Source organism: Cyanistes caeruleus, chromosome 7 (genome assembly GCF_971803275.1).
Source record: "Cyanistes caeruleus chromosome 7, bCyaCae1.hap1.1, whole genome shotgun sequence".
NCBI lineage: Eukaryota > Metazoa > Chordata > Aves > Passeriformes > Paridae > Cyanistes > Cyanistes caeruleus.
The window spans coordinates 24,315,495-24,332,467 of NC_141707.1; the positions used below are offsets into that span (position 1 = coordinate 24,315,495).

The 16,973-nt window shown below is 38.3% G+C and overlaps 1 protein-coding gene and 1 long non-coding RNA gene across 9 annotated transcripts in view; one reads left to right on the forward strand and one right to left on the reverse strand.

Moving 5' to 3' along the window:
- Nucleotides 1–16,973, reverse strand: part of LOC111932151 (uncharacterized) — a 287,756-nt gene that overhangs the window by 136,261 nt on the left and 134,522 nt on the right. For all 6 annotated transcript variants that reach the window (XR_015289000.1, XR_002865972.2, XR_015288998.1 and 3 more), the window contains 4 exons: nt 14,487–14,557; nt 13,378–13,577; nt 13,190–13,265; nt 1,650–1,811 (listed from right to left, as the gene is read on the reverse strand). This is a non-coding gene — a long non-coding RNA (uncharacterized LOC111932151). The remainder of the gene's footprint in view (nt 1–1,649; nt 1,812–13,189; nt 13,266–13,377; nt 13,578–14,486; nt 14,558–16,973) is intronic.
- The window catches only part of KCNH7 (potassium voltage-gated channel subfamily H member 7), a 203,038-nt gene continuing 198,727 nt past the window's right edge, over nt 12,663–16,973 (forward strand). For 2 of the 3 annotated variants that reach the window (XM_023931107.2, XM_023931108.2), the window contains exons 1-2: nt 12,685–12,857; nt 14,833–15,063. In XM_023931107.2, coding sequence (XP_023786875.2) covers nt 12,782–12,857; nt 14,833–15,063 — 307 coding nt within the window. In that variant the 5' untranslated portion in view covers nt 12,685–12,781. Of the gene's footprint in view, nt 12,858–14,832; nt 15,064–16,973 lie in introns of all 3 variants that reach the window. The other variant, XM_023931109.2, reaches the window with a different exon arrangement.

Genomic DNA, 16,973 nt, shown 5'->3' on the forward strand with positions numbered 1-16,973 from the left:
AATGGATTTTGTTTCATTTGTTCAACACCTAAAGAACAGATATCTAAACCCAGCCAAAAAGACCCTGGATAAAACTGTCTGGTGCTTTACCTTTAAAACACAAATTTTTTAGAAACTGGGCTGGATATCAGAAATCTCACTTTGTGTAAACTTTGCTGCCTAGTTACAGCTGTAGACTAAAATAAAACATTTTTGGTATCTTTTTATTAACTTGGGTATGTGTATGTATAAACCAGGTAATTTCTAATCCCATGGCACCTTTTTTTTTTCCACCAGAGGATCAGGAAACAACTGTTCCCCTTTATGACTCTAATTCTGTACTATATAGCAGTACTGACTCCAGTGGAATAACCCTTAATTCAGAGAGTTCTCTGGAGAGAAGGAGTATAATTAGATCCCTTAAAATTATTAGAAACAGGAGAATAATACAAGCCTTAAAGAAGCTTTTTTTCTATATTGAAATACTTTAGTAGCAGTAGGTTGCAGGGAAGTCTATTGTCATGTGCTGCCTATGCTTTAGGCGTTATTCTGCTTAAAACACATATTTGCTGGGAGATGTTCTTACTAGGGAAGTGTAAGTTACTAATATGTATACATAACACAGGATAGTGTTGAATGAGAAAAAATTGATATCAAGAAAATAATGTAAATACCTCCTATACAAAAAAAAAACCCACAGTTTGCAAAATATTTTATGAACACAAGCTGGAATGGTGCCTGTTAGAATCTGACTGATGCATCAACCAGTGGGCAGAGGGGGAGAGGAAGGACACTTGTCCATAGAAAGTTAAGAGTTCTGGAGAGCTCTATACTAGATTAAGACCCCCTAAGAAAAAGTATGTCTTTCCTCTTCTTTTATAAAACTCCAAGCCGTATAATTTTTTTTGTTTTACTGAATTGCTCTCACAGTAATTTACCTAATAGAAACAAAAGAAAAAAAATCATCTTTAAAGACTGAATTCCTTGCTACCTTTCAGAAATTTCCTACTATTGAAGAATATCTTCACACATCTGAGTCTCAGCTATCCAATCAAATAGGAAACATAGCAACTATACAGAAACATTATATAGCATAGAGAGCAAATTGAAAGTAAAATAAATTGGCTAGTTGTTGTTAAAGATAGCAGATGTCAAAAAAGTCTTTTAATCACTGAACACTGAAGTGATTGACAATTTGTTATTTACCCAGAAATGTAAATTTTTTAAAACTAAAGTGTAAAATATAATTATTGACATAATTGATTATATATTATGCTAGACATTTTAAATTCTATATATATTTTAGTCAAAAATAATTATTATTTTCCCTCTAACTTCCTCTCATGTTCTCAATCAAGATAATTTGACTTGAACTAGATGTGCTGTTAGGTAGTGATTGTCACATATCACTATAATGCTCCCATTCCTCCTGAGGTATTTTCACTGGGAAAAGCAGATGGCATTATAGCCAGGGCTCTGCTATGAGATTATCATATGCCATGATCTGCCTCAAGTATGAACTATTTTGGAAGGATTTCAACGCTTTGTAGTTTCTTAGATTCATAAATTGATAAAGTGTTCCAAGACCCACAGCTGTCCATGTTCTTGTGGGTTAAAAATACATGCAATATTTTTGGCTTATCAGGTATGTTCTACCTACTGATACTTACTGGCTTGCCTGAAATTCACCCATGAATGTGTTCAAGCAGCAGCAAATGTAATTAGATTTGTATAAAACAGAATATTGGTAATTCCTGGTTTTCTTTTCCTTTTTCACTTTCAGGAATTCCTTCTGGCAGTAAAACATTCACTTAGAAGATCAACAGGAGAGACTAAAATATACAAAGCAGAGTCCTGAGGTTATTCACGTCTAAAGCAAATGACACAAATGGGACACTGAACTTAGAATCTTCTGGATGACAAAACATGGATCCCAAGTTAGTTAATGAGAACTGAGATGAATAAATTGTTCTTTTTTAACTATTTATTCTTTAGAACATGACTAATCCAATCCAAATTATTCTGACATGCACACTTTGGCTACTGTTTGTCCACACACCCATCTCCTTTGAGCATTGGCTGGTATACCTGCCTTCACTATTTCTTGTGGAAATTGAACTAGAACTTAATTTATGGTCCTTTTTTTAATTAATCAAGAGCAGCACATAATTTTTTTTAACTCTTAGATGAGGAAGGCCAAGTAAAATTATAGAAAGCAGACAGTTTTCAATTATTCCAGGTAGTAAGATCTGCCTAACACTTGTCGTCTGCACAGTGGTTCTACTACTCCCTATCAGATTACATTTCATATACTAACATTTAAACAAAATTAAATCAAACCCCTTGAGTCTTTACTTCTATAGCAGTTATTCAAATTACCCTGTTCACCTGACTACTGAAAATGCAAATATGTCAGTGCTAAGGATAGAGAGACACAATAAAGAGGAAGAGGGAAATCTGGTAACCAAGCAATGTAGTCATGAACTTCCATCTGTGAGAAGGATCAGCAAAGTTCCTGTGCTATGATAGCACAAGGGAGCAGTGGAAGGAACAAAAGCCTTATTTAAAGTCTGAACTTAAAAAAAGAATTATAGAACTGGAAGTACTTTTAATATTTAGTCTGAAAAGGTTTCAAATATCACAGACAAGGATCCTGCTAGCATACATGTGTATGTGTGACATCTTTTAAAATGTAAATCAATAATGTATCACTTCTGGAACATCTCAAACCTAGGGAATGCTATTCATACCATTGACTTCAGCTAATGGTAGAAATGGAACCACATGCTTCAGGGAGCCCTGTGAGGCCAGCACAGAGATATTATAGACAGAAAGAAGAAGTGACATAATTAAAACCTCATCTGCACATTCTGGATAATCAGAAACCAAGTCTAAGTACATCTGAAAATATCAAACATACCATATGATGTGAATCATGATAATATGATTGTGAGCAACCTCAAAAAGTGAAATTTCATGCCCAAAACAGTGTCAGGGAAACTGTGAGACCAGGTGGTTTATGGCTTTATTTAGTCTTGAGAATGTCCAAGGAAGGGGAATGCATGGATTCTTTGGGCAATCATCGTGGCTATGTGAGTTTAGCAGAGAAAGGACGATTGGAGCACTAAACGCGATTATATTTTTGTCCTAAACTGAAGATCTTTTTGGCACTCCCTAGCCTCAAAGATGTATATTCCTAGACTGGGTTACTTGAGAAGGTCTGAAAATTGATATTCACTGTCAGGTGAATCACAGCAGTCTTGAATTTTCAAGTGCCAGTATGATGAAATCTCCATTTGAGATTATCACAAATTCTGTCTCAAAACAGTTCTCTAATTTGGAATGTCTGCTTCCCAAAATGACAGTATTTCCTGGGGAAAAAAAAAAATCTTATCCCAAGAAAAATTAAAAATGTCTTTAGGAAATATTTTCTCTCAATAATCAAGTTGACTGTATCAATTTATTTTTTTCAAAAAAGGCCTATGTTTTCAGCAGTACAGTTTTGTGTCTGAATCTGCTCATGGATCTGTCAGGATATGGAAGTCTAGAGGCAAGATTGCATAGGCAGTCATCTGAGCTGTGCGTTATTGTCCTAACCTGACACAAAATCATGGTGGTTTTTAAAATCCTACATGTGTTTTCTTTCAAGCTATTGACACAGCATATGAGGAAAATGAATATTTATCTAGTTCAAACAGCATAAAAATTAATGTATGTCTATATTGATTTTTTTCCAAGAGTCGTGAAACCAGGCTTTCAAAATCACCTGTGAGTAGCCTGAATACTGAGCTAAAGCACAATTTCTGAGTGATTGCTTTGGGTGCTACAGTACATACAGAGGAAGCCCTCTTTCAAAAAGCCTATCTGGATAGTTTGGCTATTATACTGTGAAAAATAAGGATAAAGTATAAAAACAGTTTAAATTATAATAATCAACTAAATTAATATCTCTACTGTAATCTAACATTTAACCTGTCTTGAATAAATGAATAAATGAACAAATAAAAATGCAAAATAAATGGATGTGTTATGATGAGATAATCTTGCTATTTCTGAATATGTATTTCAGCATAGCAGTGCTTTTATTACTCTTTACCAGCAGAAAACTTGATTTTCATCTGAAATTATTATTCATCGTGCCAGATAAATTGAACTGCATGGAAGATAACTGCTAGAAAAAGTAGACTGAAAATATATATCTTATGTGTATTGCAATCAAAGAGACATAATGGCAGAGATCGGAAATACAGGAGAGATTATTTAAATAAATTCTATCTTAGGCAGCACAAGACTTTCACGAAACAACATATGTAATTTGATTATCTCTCTCTGTCATCATAGATCAAGAGCAAAACTCTCACTTGCCAAATACCTGCTGTTCATATTGGCTTCAGTGGGGTTATTGAATAGTATTTAGCACTGATGAAAAATCTTCCCATTTATTTGCAGCTGTATCAATATAAGTCTGGAGATGTTAGCTCCAGACAGGCACCTGGGTTTGTAAATTTATCCTTTAATACATGTGTTTTATCTGCACAGACAGCAGATCAGCTCATACACTACCTCTCAGGAGGAAAACACTGTTTCAGGATATGGGTGTCTATTCAAATGAATTAGAAAAATGCCAATTTTTGCCATATAATTAGACATGATCTCATGCTATGATATTATGGAAGAAGAGTGGAAATATTGAAAAAGAAATATGCAAACTGGATATTTGCAGATTATTTTTGACAGCAATGTGAACAAAAGCACTGATAAGTACAGTGTCAGGAAGAATTAATCTATATGATTCTGGACTCTACACAGTTACAGAGAAATATTATTACCGTGAGAATAATACTGAAAAAATAAATGTGGAAAAATACAGTTGTAGAGGGAAAATGCATGGCAGGTGGAGAAAGCTTCGCCTACAGAACTGAGTGTTAGAATATGCTAATAATAAAATCGTTAATGACTAAGTGAGCACAGTGTAGAAACTGCAGTTACCTTATTTAGATGAAGTGACTGTGTAAAATATGTTAACAGAATGCAGAAAGAGCAAAGAAGTTAAAAATTAACATAGAAACACAATGTACTACTAAGATATTTAGGAAAAATAAATTCACCTTCATCAAGACTGTATGGAAGCATTGACACTAAAGCCTCATACTGTTTTGGTAGGGTTTATTTCTTACAAGTGAAAAAGGAATTTATTTGTTATCTGTGTTCTGGGATATATATCCAAATTTCTCAAGCTTACTGTGCCCTGATTGAGATCAACAAGGTCTTTGAGGATATATAACAAACATCCTTAGGAACAGCAAAAACATTCTTGAGCTGGAATAAACAGCTGAAATTGTATTTAAAGTTGATGGAAGTTATTTTATCCCCCAAAACATTTTTCAATTTATATTTAATTTTGGCTCAAGTTCAATGCATGTTATAATTTTTGGCCAGTTTCAGGTCAGTTTCTGGTCAATTTCTGGCCCATTTGTACTTTCATCTCCTTGTTCCTTCTATCCCTCTGCTTCTGAGACTGAAAAGCACAAATAGCTGACTACAACTAGTGGATATAGTTGTATTATTGACAGTAGTCAAAGCAGTGAAGACAGAAATCTGATATCAATGCGAAACATGACACAAAGGGCAAAAGGGAACAAAATTTATCCAAAATCAAAACATATCAGATAAGCCTAAGGAAAGGGAATAAAGCAAACTCTATATTTATCTATAAAAATATTTTTTTTATAAATATTGTTAGATTATTTTTACTACCAGGACATCAATGTCCAAAAGGAACCAATTATATACTTCAAACTGTATTTTATTGATCATGGTGTTTATCTGTGCTGGGAAGATATTTGTATATGATTACTGACTGAAAGTACATCCAAACTGATACTGCCCAAAGGAGAGAAAAGGTCTCACTGCCTCCTGGTCACTCTCAAGAAAAGAGTTACCATGATCCAAGTTCAGAGCAGCTGCTGTCCTTTTTCTCCCCTACAGCTGCTCAGCATTACCACACTTCCAATTGCTGCAGGGCAGAGGAAAGGAAGTGAGGAGTTCTGGCTATCTACTGTTGGCTAAACTAGCAGCATATGGAAATATCCACACAGGAATTCAGCTCCTATACCCTGATCTGAGGAAAAAGGCTGAAGAATAGAAATAATCTTCTTCATCTTTTGACCTCTCTGAAGTTAACCCCACTAGTAGAGAGGGAGATCTACAAAACTGGTTGGGAAGAGTAAATTCATTTTGTGAAAGATTTTTATATGGCCCATTTTTATTATTATTGATTAGAAATGAAACCATTTGAAAATTAGGAAAGGAAACTGTGCAAGCACAGAATATGCTGGGGCTACTCACCTTGAAGGTCCTAGTTTGGGCTACCTTCCCCTGGGGACACATGCCCCAGAACCCTACTGCTGCTGAATTAGGAGGAACTTCAGAAAAAACAGAAACCTTGTAACATCAGGGATGTCTAGGCCATTGCCTAGAAAATACAGTCATTGCTGTATTTTCATTGGCATTAGGGTAAGAGTCAGAAGTCACTACAAATCTGCTCCAAATGCAAGGTGCACTCTTTCATTATTATTGATAAAAACACATTCAGAACATGCAGATGTAGAAGAAGGAATTATAACCACAGTTTATTCAAGTGAGAAGCTAAGAAAAGGAATGAGCCTCACCTGACAGATGGCAGTCCTAACACTTAATATTTGAATACACCGTGGAGAAGGCAACTGGAATTTGGTACAAAGGTAATTAATTTTGGAAATGCATGGATCTAGTTCAATTACTGACTTATAGACAATAACTTAATTTTTTCATGCTTTAGCAATGATTTTTTTTTCCCTTTCCCAGCTCATTTGATATTTTCTAGGCAAATCTCTTCTAAAAAGATTAAAACAAAAGATTTGTGATATAATAAGCATAATAGTCCTTCCATGAATTTGCACAAATTATTATTATAAAATATCAAACCTGAATTTATGTTATGATGGAAGACAGATAATCCAGAATGCATATATTTATCTTCAATTACATTTCCTTGTGGTACAGAATTACTCACAAATATATGGAGCAGGCTACTGGATTTGTACAACATTAAAATTCTTCTATATATGGTAGGAGGAAAAAAATAAATTAATAGGAGTATGTTTCATGTCTTGCCTAATTATAATCAACATTTTTTCTGGACTGACAGCTGTCAGAATCATAGAGTCATAGCACTGTAATCCAGCTAGAAAATCTTGAAGAGGAACAGCACATGCTGAAATCATTCCTGATGCTCTAAACTGGCCAGAGAAGGTCAGCACAGAATAGCCTGAAGCACCCATTCTGGGCCAAGAACCCAGGGAAACACAGCGTGCATCTAAATGCTGTAAACCCCCAAGGCAAGAGCCCACACCAAAACTGTGGCTTAATACGAGGGAATGAAGCCCTGTGGTGAAACAGAGTGATACTGAAAGAGTCTCTCAGAGGAAGAAGTGCAAGCCTCATTGCTTGAATAATTTAAATCCTAAATGAATAATACAAATGCAAATATACTAAAGGGAGCAATCCACTGGCAGGGCATTGAGTAAATGGATATATTGATGGTTTTTGTAATTCTTTTTTCATACCTGTACCTGCCAATTCCAAAACGATCCTAAGTCATGAGGTTCTGAATCCCTAGGCATTCTAATATAACACATAGCAATGGATACTGCAGAATAACTAATAACTTTTTGTGAATCCTTACAGAAAAAAAGTGAAGTTGCTTGCTATCTTACTGTTTCCCGATGTGGTGTTACCTTTAACAGACTAGGAAATTTTGCTCACAGAAGTTCTGTCATATGGATTTTGCACTTATAATTTATACTCTTATCATCAAATTACTGTCTCTCAGAGTGAATTACATGTAAAATATATATTGAATTAAATTAAAAATATAACATAATATTTTTTATTACTGATTAAACTAGCTGTAAAATTAAATAGAATTTTTTAATTAATTTTAGACTGCACTTTCATGCAGAGACTTCTTTTGTCATCCTAATAACCTGATAGTCTTTCTCCCATGTAGATGTCTGAAGTCCTGCATACTAATAGGAACCATATGCAGACATAATGATGACGTATGCCTTAAGGCCAAATATAATAAATGCCTCTGTGCAATCTCATGGGCATTAGTGGTCTTGCCAGAAATAGGAGCCTATTTTTTGGATGGAAAAAGTGAAACACAAAATAACCATAATCAGACCTAATTCTAGGTGAATTTTGTAACACCAGTAATTAAGCATTCCCATTTTTCTATGTAGGTAGCTGTGTAGACCATGTGGCTTTAAGATTAAGAACAACCTGGTGTCCAAGGCATCAGCACAGTACAAGCAAAAAGTTCTGCTTGAAGGAACCAGCTCTGGCAGCAGCAATTGTCACCATACTCATCCAGTGCCTTTCTCAGTAGTATCAGCAGAGATATGCCATTTGGATGTTCATGATGTTCAAGTAGCTGATTTCTATCTTCTCCAACAGAAGTAATTTGGCAGTCTGTTGTCCCCAGCAACTGCATACTTTGCCTGAGCCTGAAGCACAGACAGTCATAACCTAAATGATGACCATTATTAGTGTGAAGGACTAAAACAAAATCTAGAGCTATAACCTGAAGTTCTGGAAAGACCTAAAAGAGTAAAAAGATGGGAAAGCAAGACTGATGAAAAACTAAAGATGACAATAAGAGACATCAACCTGTCAAGGAATCACCAAGGCCATCTTAGCCCAAAATGGGATTCAAAATAAAGTTTCAGTATTGCTCATGACAGCACTGAAGACAATTCCAGCCTTAATTAAAACTGTAAGCATATATGACATAGATAGATGGATAAATTTTAGGGGCATGCCAGATATATGTGGTAAAACCAGCACAAATGTCCTATGCTAGGTGGAACTCAATGGCAGGGCAGAGAAAGAAAAAAAGAAGTGAAAACCCAAGAACTATCAAGAGTTCTGTATTTTGCTCCATTACAAAAAGTTTATTCAAATAGGAATGTACTTATAAACTTCTGTGTACAGGAGGGCAAACATAGGACTTTGAAAAGTCAGACATGATAAGAGTGCTGGACTAAATCTGATTCTTTTTTTTTTTTTCCCCACCAAAAATATGATGGGAAATATAATTAGAGCCATTTTCCCCAGAGCTATCTTTCCCTAACAATACCAGGTTTAATTGCTAACTGCCAAGATGTTGAAGCAGATCAGTAACACATCCTTAGGCATATAGTCATCTAAATTCTCTTGAGGAACTTGAGAAGGAAGTAGTTAAAATGCCAGTGAAAACCTTGTAACCACCATTTCAAAATCAGCTGCACTCGTTGACGCCAGGAAATGGTACATACAGCTCTGCTGAGGAGCAGCCATGCTCCCTGGAGCTCCCTCCTAGGCCTGTGGCGAGGCAAGGGCCAATGCCACAAGGGGCAGGGGACACGGGATCGGCCACGCCGGATGGGTTTGAGCTCCGGAGACACCCTCCCTCGGTATTCTGGTCTCTGCAAAGTAAGCAACTGTACAACTTTATAGATAAAACATGTATCTCTATGGCATTCTCCATTTCTTTAATCACACTAGAGACGCATATTTATAATGAATTCAAGCTTTCCCACTTGCATGCATATTTTCCCAATCAAATGCAAATTCTTCCACATTATTTTGTGCTTGTTTTTAGCTGTCCAATTTTAATATATTTTCCTCTTGCACTTCTCTACTGGCTTGCTACAGAAAGTTATCGAGCAATAAGCACGATGAGCATTAAGCACTTCAGGAGCAATAGATCATCTACAAGACTGCAAGAGTGTAAATCACCACAGAGAAAGATTTTCTGATGTCACCTATTGCTCCTGTAGTTATTACAACCCATCATTCTTATGAATTCGTTCCCTGCTAAAAACCACATCTCAGATCTTGTCTTTCAGCTGCAGTTATCTTGCTTTTACTGGGGTAATCTTGATACGTTCTAAACCAACCAACCAACATGGATTAAAAGGAAAAAAAAAAGAGGATTATAATATACATTCACATAATCAACATCAAAGTTCAAACTACCATCAGGAGAAAACAAGAAAGGTTTTCCAGAGTCATGGAGTTCTGGTGCCTTCAGTTTTCAGGCAAGCATAGTGTGACTCTCAAATTCAACATGAAAAGGTGGGGCTTCACTGAAATTTGAATTCTTAAACGTATATTTATATTTTAATTTTTTTCTTGTTTTATTTCCAGACAGCCATCTAAAGCACTGGACTCTGGACCCCACCAGCCTGTAGTTGATCTAGTTTGCTACTAATTGTTGAATACTAGAAGCAAACACGGATTGTTCAGTAAGACCACAGTTTTATTGTGATTATTTTCTATTGCTGTTATAGATATATCAAAGTGACATTTTTAATATAAAAATAAGAGTGATATCACTGCTTGGCATTACGACTTAACTAGATGTAGACATTACAGAAAGTGTTAAAATAAATATGTTCCACTTCACTCTTTCTACTAGAGTCTTTGGAAACTTTAATACATTTTCAGAGAAACATATGTTTTTAATTAAGACAAAGAACAAGAAGAGAAAAATTCAATGTGAGAACTCATACATTGTCCAAAGGAAAAGTATTCCAAAATATTTTAAGAGAATTTTTTTTCTCTAGTATTTATCAGAGTCAAAAAAAAAAAGGTTTCTCCAAATATTATTACCAAAAAAAAAAAAACCAAATTAAAAAAAATGATGTTTTTCCTTTGATTCATACCACTGAATATAGAGATTTTGGCATTTGTTTCTGCAAATAAGCAACGCGGACTTCCTAAGATTGATTGCGTATCTGATTATATATCCTTAATGTAACTGAGGCGTTGTAATTAGTACACAGTTACTATGAAGCCATCGTAATACCGTTTACGGATATACAGATTTTATTTTCAGACACCATTCACAATTGTGTAAATCCGGGATGATTCCACTGAGATTAAATTAAATTAGTGCAGAAATGCACCCTCATACTCAACAGACTGCACCCCACCTCTGATAAATATAGAGAACGACACACGGTAACCGTGACACAAAGGCCCCACCTCTGAAAAGCTCACGGGAACAAGGAAACACCTGTTTGTGCTGGGGAAGAACAGGTGGGAAGCGGTGGTTTGTCGGCTCAATATCCTGTGCTTGCGATTACAAAGCACGGCGCTCAGGTGCCTCTCTTTTTTTGCCCTATGAGTTTATTAAGAAGCCGCCGGTGCTTTGCTCTACCCTAGAGATGCCTTTCCAGCATCGCATGGCTGCCCCCATCTCGCTCCCCGTGTCACCTCGCCGAGCCGTGCTGAACGCACACCGTTCCGCCTGCTGGGTAGTGCAGAAAGCCTTAATTACAGCCTGAAAATAATACCCGCTTCCCCCGGGAGCCTCCCCAGCTATTCCTGTGGGATGGGAGAAGCTGAGAGGAGCCAGGTGGGGGAAGGCTGGCGCTCCCCGGGCCCGAGCGCGGGCAGCGGCGCCTCCGTGCGCGCCGGCGAGGCGGCCGCAGCACCACGGCCAGCTCCGGGCGGGCGGCGCGCCCCGACGCGGCCCCGGCCCCGGCCCCGGCCCCGGCCCCGGCCCCGGGGCGGAGCGCGGTCCCGGGCGGCGGCTCAGGGACGGGGCGGCCTCGGCACCGCCGGGTGCCGCCGCGGGCCGGCCCGGGGCTCCCTGCCGAGCTCAGCCCCGCTTCCTCGGGACCCGGTGCGCCCTCCGCGCCGCTCGCTCGGCCCCGAGCGGAGGCTGGCACCTGCTCGGCAACCCGTGGGCAGCGTTCGGCGCCGGGGGAATCCCCCTTCCTCCCAGGACGGGGTCGTGTGGCGAGGGGAAGCCCTCGCCTGGGTCACGCTGCGTAGGAGGGGGCAATCCCTTCCACCGGGGAAAGGAAGGATGCCGAGGGCTCCGGTGGTCCCTTCCCCCGCTCCCCCATCGCTCAGCGCCGACCCCTACTCGCGCCGCCCCCCGCCCCAGACGGGGCGTGTACCAACTTCCCTCCCTCCCTCCCTCCCTCCCCCGGCCCTGGCAGCGCCTGGGGCTCCCCGGCGGGCCACGCTCACGGCCGCCAAGGGGCCGGCGGTGCCGGGAGGGCGGGGACGCCGGGGCTACCGGAGGTGGCGGGGCCCCCCCGCCGCCATCGCCCTCGGTCCCCGCTGACCCCTGCAGCCGCCGCGGTGGGGGATGTGGCACGTCGCGGTGCTGCTGGGGTGTAGCTTATTCCTGATGCCGCTGTTTGTCGCCGAGTTTTGAAGAGATTTATTGGCTGGCTCTTGCTAAACCACGCTTGAGTAATCCGAGCTGCTGCGCGCCGTGGTGAAGCCCGGAGGGGGGGAACGTCACTCCCTCTGGCAGCGGAGAAACATTAGTCTTCCAGCCCTCAAACCACCACTACAGCGTCGGAAACTGCCGGGTCACAGCCATTTGCTTTGGAAAATTGGCGATGTTTGGTGCTAGAGATCGATTACCCTTATAATCTTTCCCCACCCGCCACCTCCTCCTGCTTACCCCACCCCTACCCGCCCCAGACAATAGCGTCCGAGCTCTTCCAGGAAAAAAATAGAAAAGAAAGCAAGGAGAGAAAGAAAGAAAGAAAAAAGAAAGAAACTGGGGGATGAATCTGACTCCAATAGGAAAAGCGTGTCTCTAGAAGTGGTGCTAATGGGAAGAGATTTCCGAGCTCCAGAGGACGATGATTTGTCACAAAGGGTAGCTGGCTCGGTGCTTTGGGCTGGAGCCGTGTAGGAGATCCTTGGAGAAGTCATTGTGCACAGAAAACCGAAGACCTGTACAAACATGCCTGTTCGCAGAGGTCATGTGGCACCACAAAATACATTTTTGGGTACAATCATACGAAAATTTGAAGGGCAAAGTAAGTTATCGCTTTCTATCTATTTTGCTATAGTAGTTTTATTCTGCTTATGACTAAATGGACAGCAGCTCCAGACTATTTTTAAGTTTGGAGCCTGCAAAGAAAACCCCGGAGGTAAGGAGGGGATCCCTGGCAGAAGTAGCAATGTTTTTGATCTAGAATACGGATTAACAACTTGAATTACTGGCTGGTGGGCTTGTTTGGGTTTGTGTTGGGGGGGGGGTGGGAGTTTGGGAGGGGGGATTAAGGCTATTTTCCCATACTATTTCAAGGAATAGTTTTTATCGTTAACTGTATCCATATTGTACAGCTATAGAAGTTATATCTCTTACCTTCTTCTGAACGAGTGAGATGGCTCTAAAAGCAGAATGTAGAATCTTGCTGTCTTTGCAATGTCTAAAAAATAGGCTAAATTTATTATTATGATTGTTAATGCTGTTAATAATAATTGCCTTTTCAAAATAAAGCAGAACTTCAGAAAATATGCAGAAGAGTTATTAAAGAGGAAATACTCTCTTACCTTGTTGTCATGACTGCATTTTGAAATAGATGTCAAATTTCTCTCTTTTGTTTATGTAAGTCTAAAATATCTATCAAACCAGTGCAAATGCATCCTCAGGGAGAGTCTGTGAGATCTTTTCCAATGCAGCAGTTTACTACCTGTCGAGGAGGATGAAGCTGAAGTGTTTTTTCCTGGCCGGAATTCTAGTTTCCTATTAGCTGTAAGAAGGAACACTTGATGCTTAAAATGAATTTCATTTAGAAACAGTAGTTTGATGTATGTACATTGATTTAAATATTTAGCATAATTTTAGTATCAGTCTGGTGTGAACCCTTACAGGTAATTCCAGTTCATGTACTTCCATATACTTAAACTCGTACTATCATGTGTATTATATATATTTTTTGAGAAAAAAATAAAGATAGTGCTACTCCTAATTTATCTATGTGCTAAGTCGGTGTTGCTACTCCAAATTTTATGTAGTGAAATGTATATTTTTTCACAATAATGATACACTAGCTACTAAATAGCCAAGTGATAGTGAAAGTTCAGCTTATTGAAAGATAGCAGAAAAAGTAAGAATGAAATCTCCAAATATGTCGCTGTGTTCAAAGACGGACATATTTAAAATTTTGAAGGCTTGCACTGTTTACTTGGTGTCATGCAAGAAATCTTTCATAATGAAAGCAATCACCCTGTGAATTTAAGTAACTAAAAATTAATGTCATTAGCAGTAAGTGTATCAAAGTTGGACATTTATAATTACAATGGGAATAGTGCGTTAAAAAGGTTAACAGAAACAAACTAACAAGAGTTGAAAATTTTTGAACCTATCTTTGAGATGAGAGTTTGGGAAAGGTGATGGATGGAAGCACAGAATTCAGTAACATTTGCAAAATGTTTCCAACATAATAATTGTGTCATGTACCCCCTTTTTTTTGTTTTTAGGAATTTTCTTCTATTACTTTCTAGATAGATTTGTTAAAATGCTGTCTATAAATTTACTGTAATTCACCTCAATGAAAATCCCTACAGAGTAGTTTGAGATGGACCTTACATCAAGAAGCCCTTCACATGAGTAGAAGCCCCTTCCCAAGGCTCTACTTTTCCCCAGAAAAGCTACTAACTTTTCAAGGACTTTCCTGGAGTTGCGACTGATGGGACGGCACGGCACTCATCGCTTGGGCTTCAGTGAATCCTGAAACAGACAAAACTTTGAAGTCAAAGGGATGTTTACAGAGGCTTGCATAGTGTGATTTTATTTCCTTAAAAACAATTATATTCACCTTTAATGTATTCTAAATTAATTTAAGTTTCTTTAAAAGCTACAAATCAAATTATCAAATGACTGAAAATCTATGTATTTCAGGCATTCCTGTGAAAAGGAGGGTTGTTCAGCATTCATCCCTGCAATCGACCATATAAGAAATGTTGAGAGAGTACTAAAAAATGCATCACTTTCTTTTATTGCAGATAAAAAATTCATCATTGCTAATGCTAGAGTGCAGAATTGTGCTATCATCTACTGCAATGATGGGTTCTGTGAGATGACCGGGTTCTCCAGGCCAGATGTCATGCAGAAGCCTTGCACCTGCGATTTTCTTCATGGGCCAGAGACCAAAAGACATCATATTGCCCAAATTGCTCAAGCTTTGCTGGGATCAGAGGAGAGGAAAGTGGAAGTCACCTATTATCACAAAGATGGTAAAGTCTGGCTTTATTTTCAAAACTTTTTGCATGTTTGGTTAGCAGTTGATTGTTAAAAGAGGTGTGTATGTTATGCTGGCAAGCCTCTTTGCTGGAGGTGTTGTAATTTCTCTGAAGTCCCATGAAATATATTTGCGTGTTTCAGTAAGGGAATCTGCCCAGAGAGAAGTGGGTGTATGGAGTGTATCACTGTACACTCACTCTACCAGCTGAGTGAAGCCAGCATAGTGTTTGCAACTCTGGAACAGAAGTTCTCCTCTTAGGTGGTTTAAAGAAGATGGCAATCACTTAAAGTAATCAGCACAGAGGAAACATACCTTGATTTAAAAGCAGTATTTTACCACAAAGTTAAAAGTAGAAAAAAAACAGCCCATCAAAAGAAAGCATTAGCATATAAAGAAAGGGACAAGTCTTTTTCAGAGCTGAGATATTGAGAAGTACTTGCGATTAAACTACCAATATTGTCCTAGTATTGCCAGAGTCAAAATTTGGGCTTGCCTAGACTATGAACTATTCCTTGTTATTCAGTAAAGAGTCAATACATGCAGAATGGCTGAATCTACTGATACTTTTTTTTCTTGTTAAGAGCAAAAAATGAATAAATGTATTTACAGATTTAAAAATGCATACGCATAAGATGTAATTATGGTACATAATAGTTATATATAGAGTTTTGTTTTTGTTGGTTGGGTTTTTTTTAATTACCCAGAGTTATTTACATCTTTCAAATGAATTCAAGTAATTGATAATTGTGGTGTACCTTATTTTGTCTCTTGCTGTGTACACTCTTGGGAGAAGGAAAAGGAAATTCATATTCAAATGCTGAGCTTAAATTAGTTCTGGAGAAGTGCCAGTGTGTTGTTTACATCAATTTTAGAATCACATGCAATGTGCTCTATCATTTTAAAGTCACAGAGTTAAATCCTGTTCTCAATAATTCTGTTGTTATCTTGGAGAGGCTTAAGTAATAAGTAATATGATTTTTAGCTTAGGCTGGTATAATTCATATAGGACTCAGGCCAACCATTCTACCCACACTACCCATATTTAAGCATACTCTTCGTAGAAGATTCTCAGTAGAGCCCTTTATTCTTAGATCTGGTTTGGTGGTCTGGAACTGAGTTCAGTCAAGATTTGTTGTTGTAGCTGTGCCTTGGACATAGATTTCTCATGAGACCTGAAACTGTGTGTCTTTTACACATCTATCCTGTGTTTGTGTTAACTTGGCATGTGTTAAAAATAATTTTGCAAAAGGAGAATGTCATTACTATCTTTCACAGCCATCAGCCTGGAGCACTGTTTGGAGATGTGGTAGTTTAAAAGTCCTAAAGTCTCCCAAAACATTAGGAGTGAGGGAAAGGCATTGAAAATTGCTGCTTATTTGTCAATTATCAGAGATAGATAGATAGATTTCTAAAATGCTGAATTCTGAAATCATGCAACACAACATAATCTGTTTGCGACAAACCAAAGAAATACTGACCATAAAAATTGCCATATCTTTCACAAATAGTTTTGAGTGCTGAGTTACAGATTATTCAGTGTTAGCAATCTTATGCATAAAGGTTTTCAGTAAATTCACTTCTGTGAATAGTTACTTTAATTGCCTCAGTATTTTACTTGTCTATATGTGTTTGGGATTCACCATGTGAACTGTATGATCTGCTAAATTTAAAGAAACACAGGTGAATCAGGCAAAAATTGTCAAAATATGAGATAGGTCTGGCACTCAAATACATAGCTATCTTGATAGCATAGCTTGATTGTCTTGATTTTTTTTGTTTTGTTTTGTTCCAGATAATATTCTCAAAGTGTGATAGAATATCTTAAGTCTATTTGGTGTCATGAAATTGAAACTACCTGTATGATGAATGTAATGAATGTTACTAAACATTCTATAGTTATTA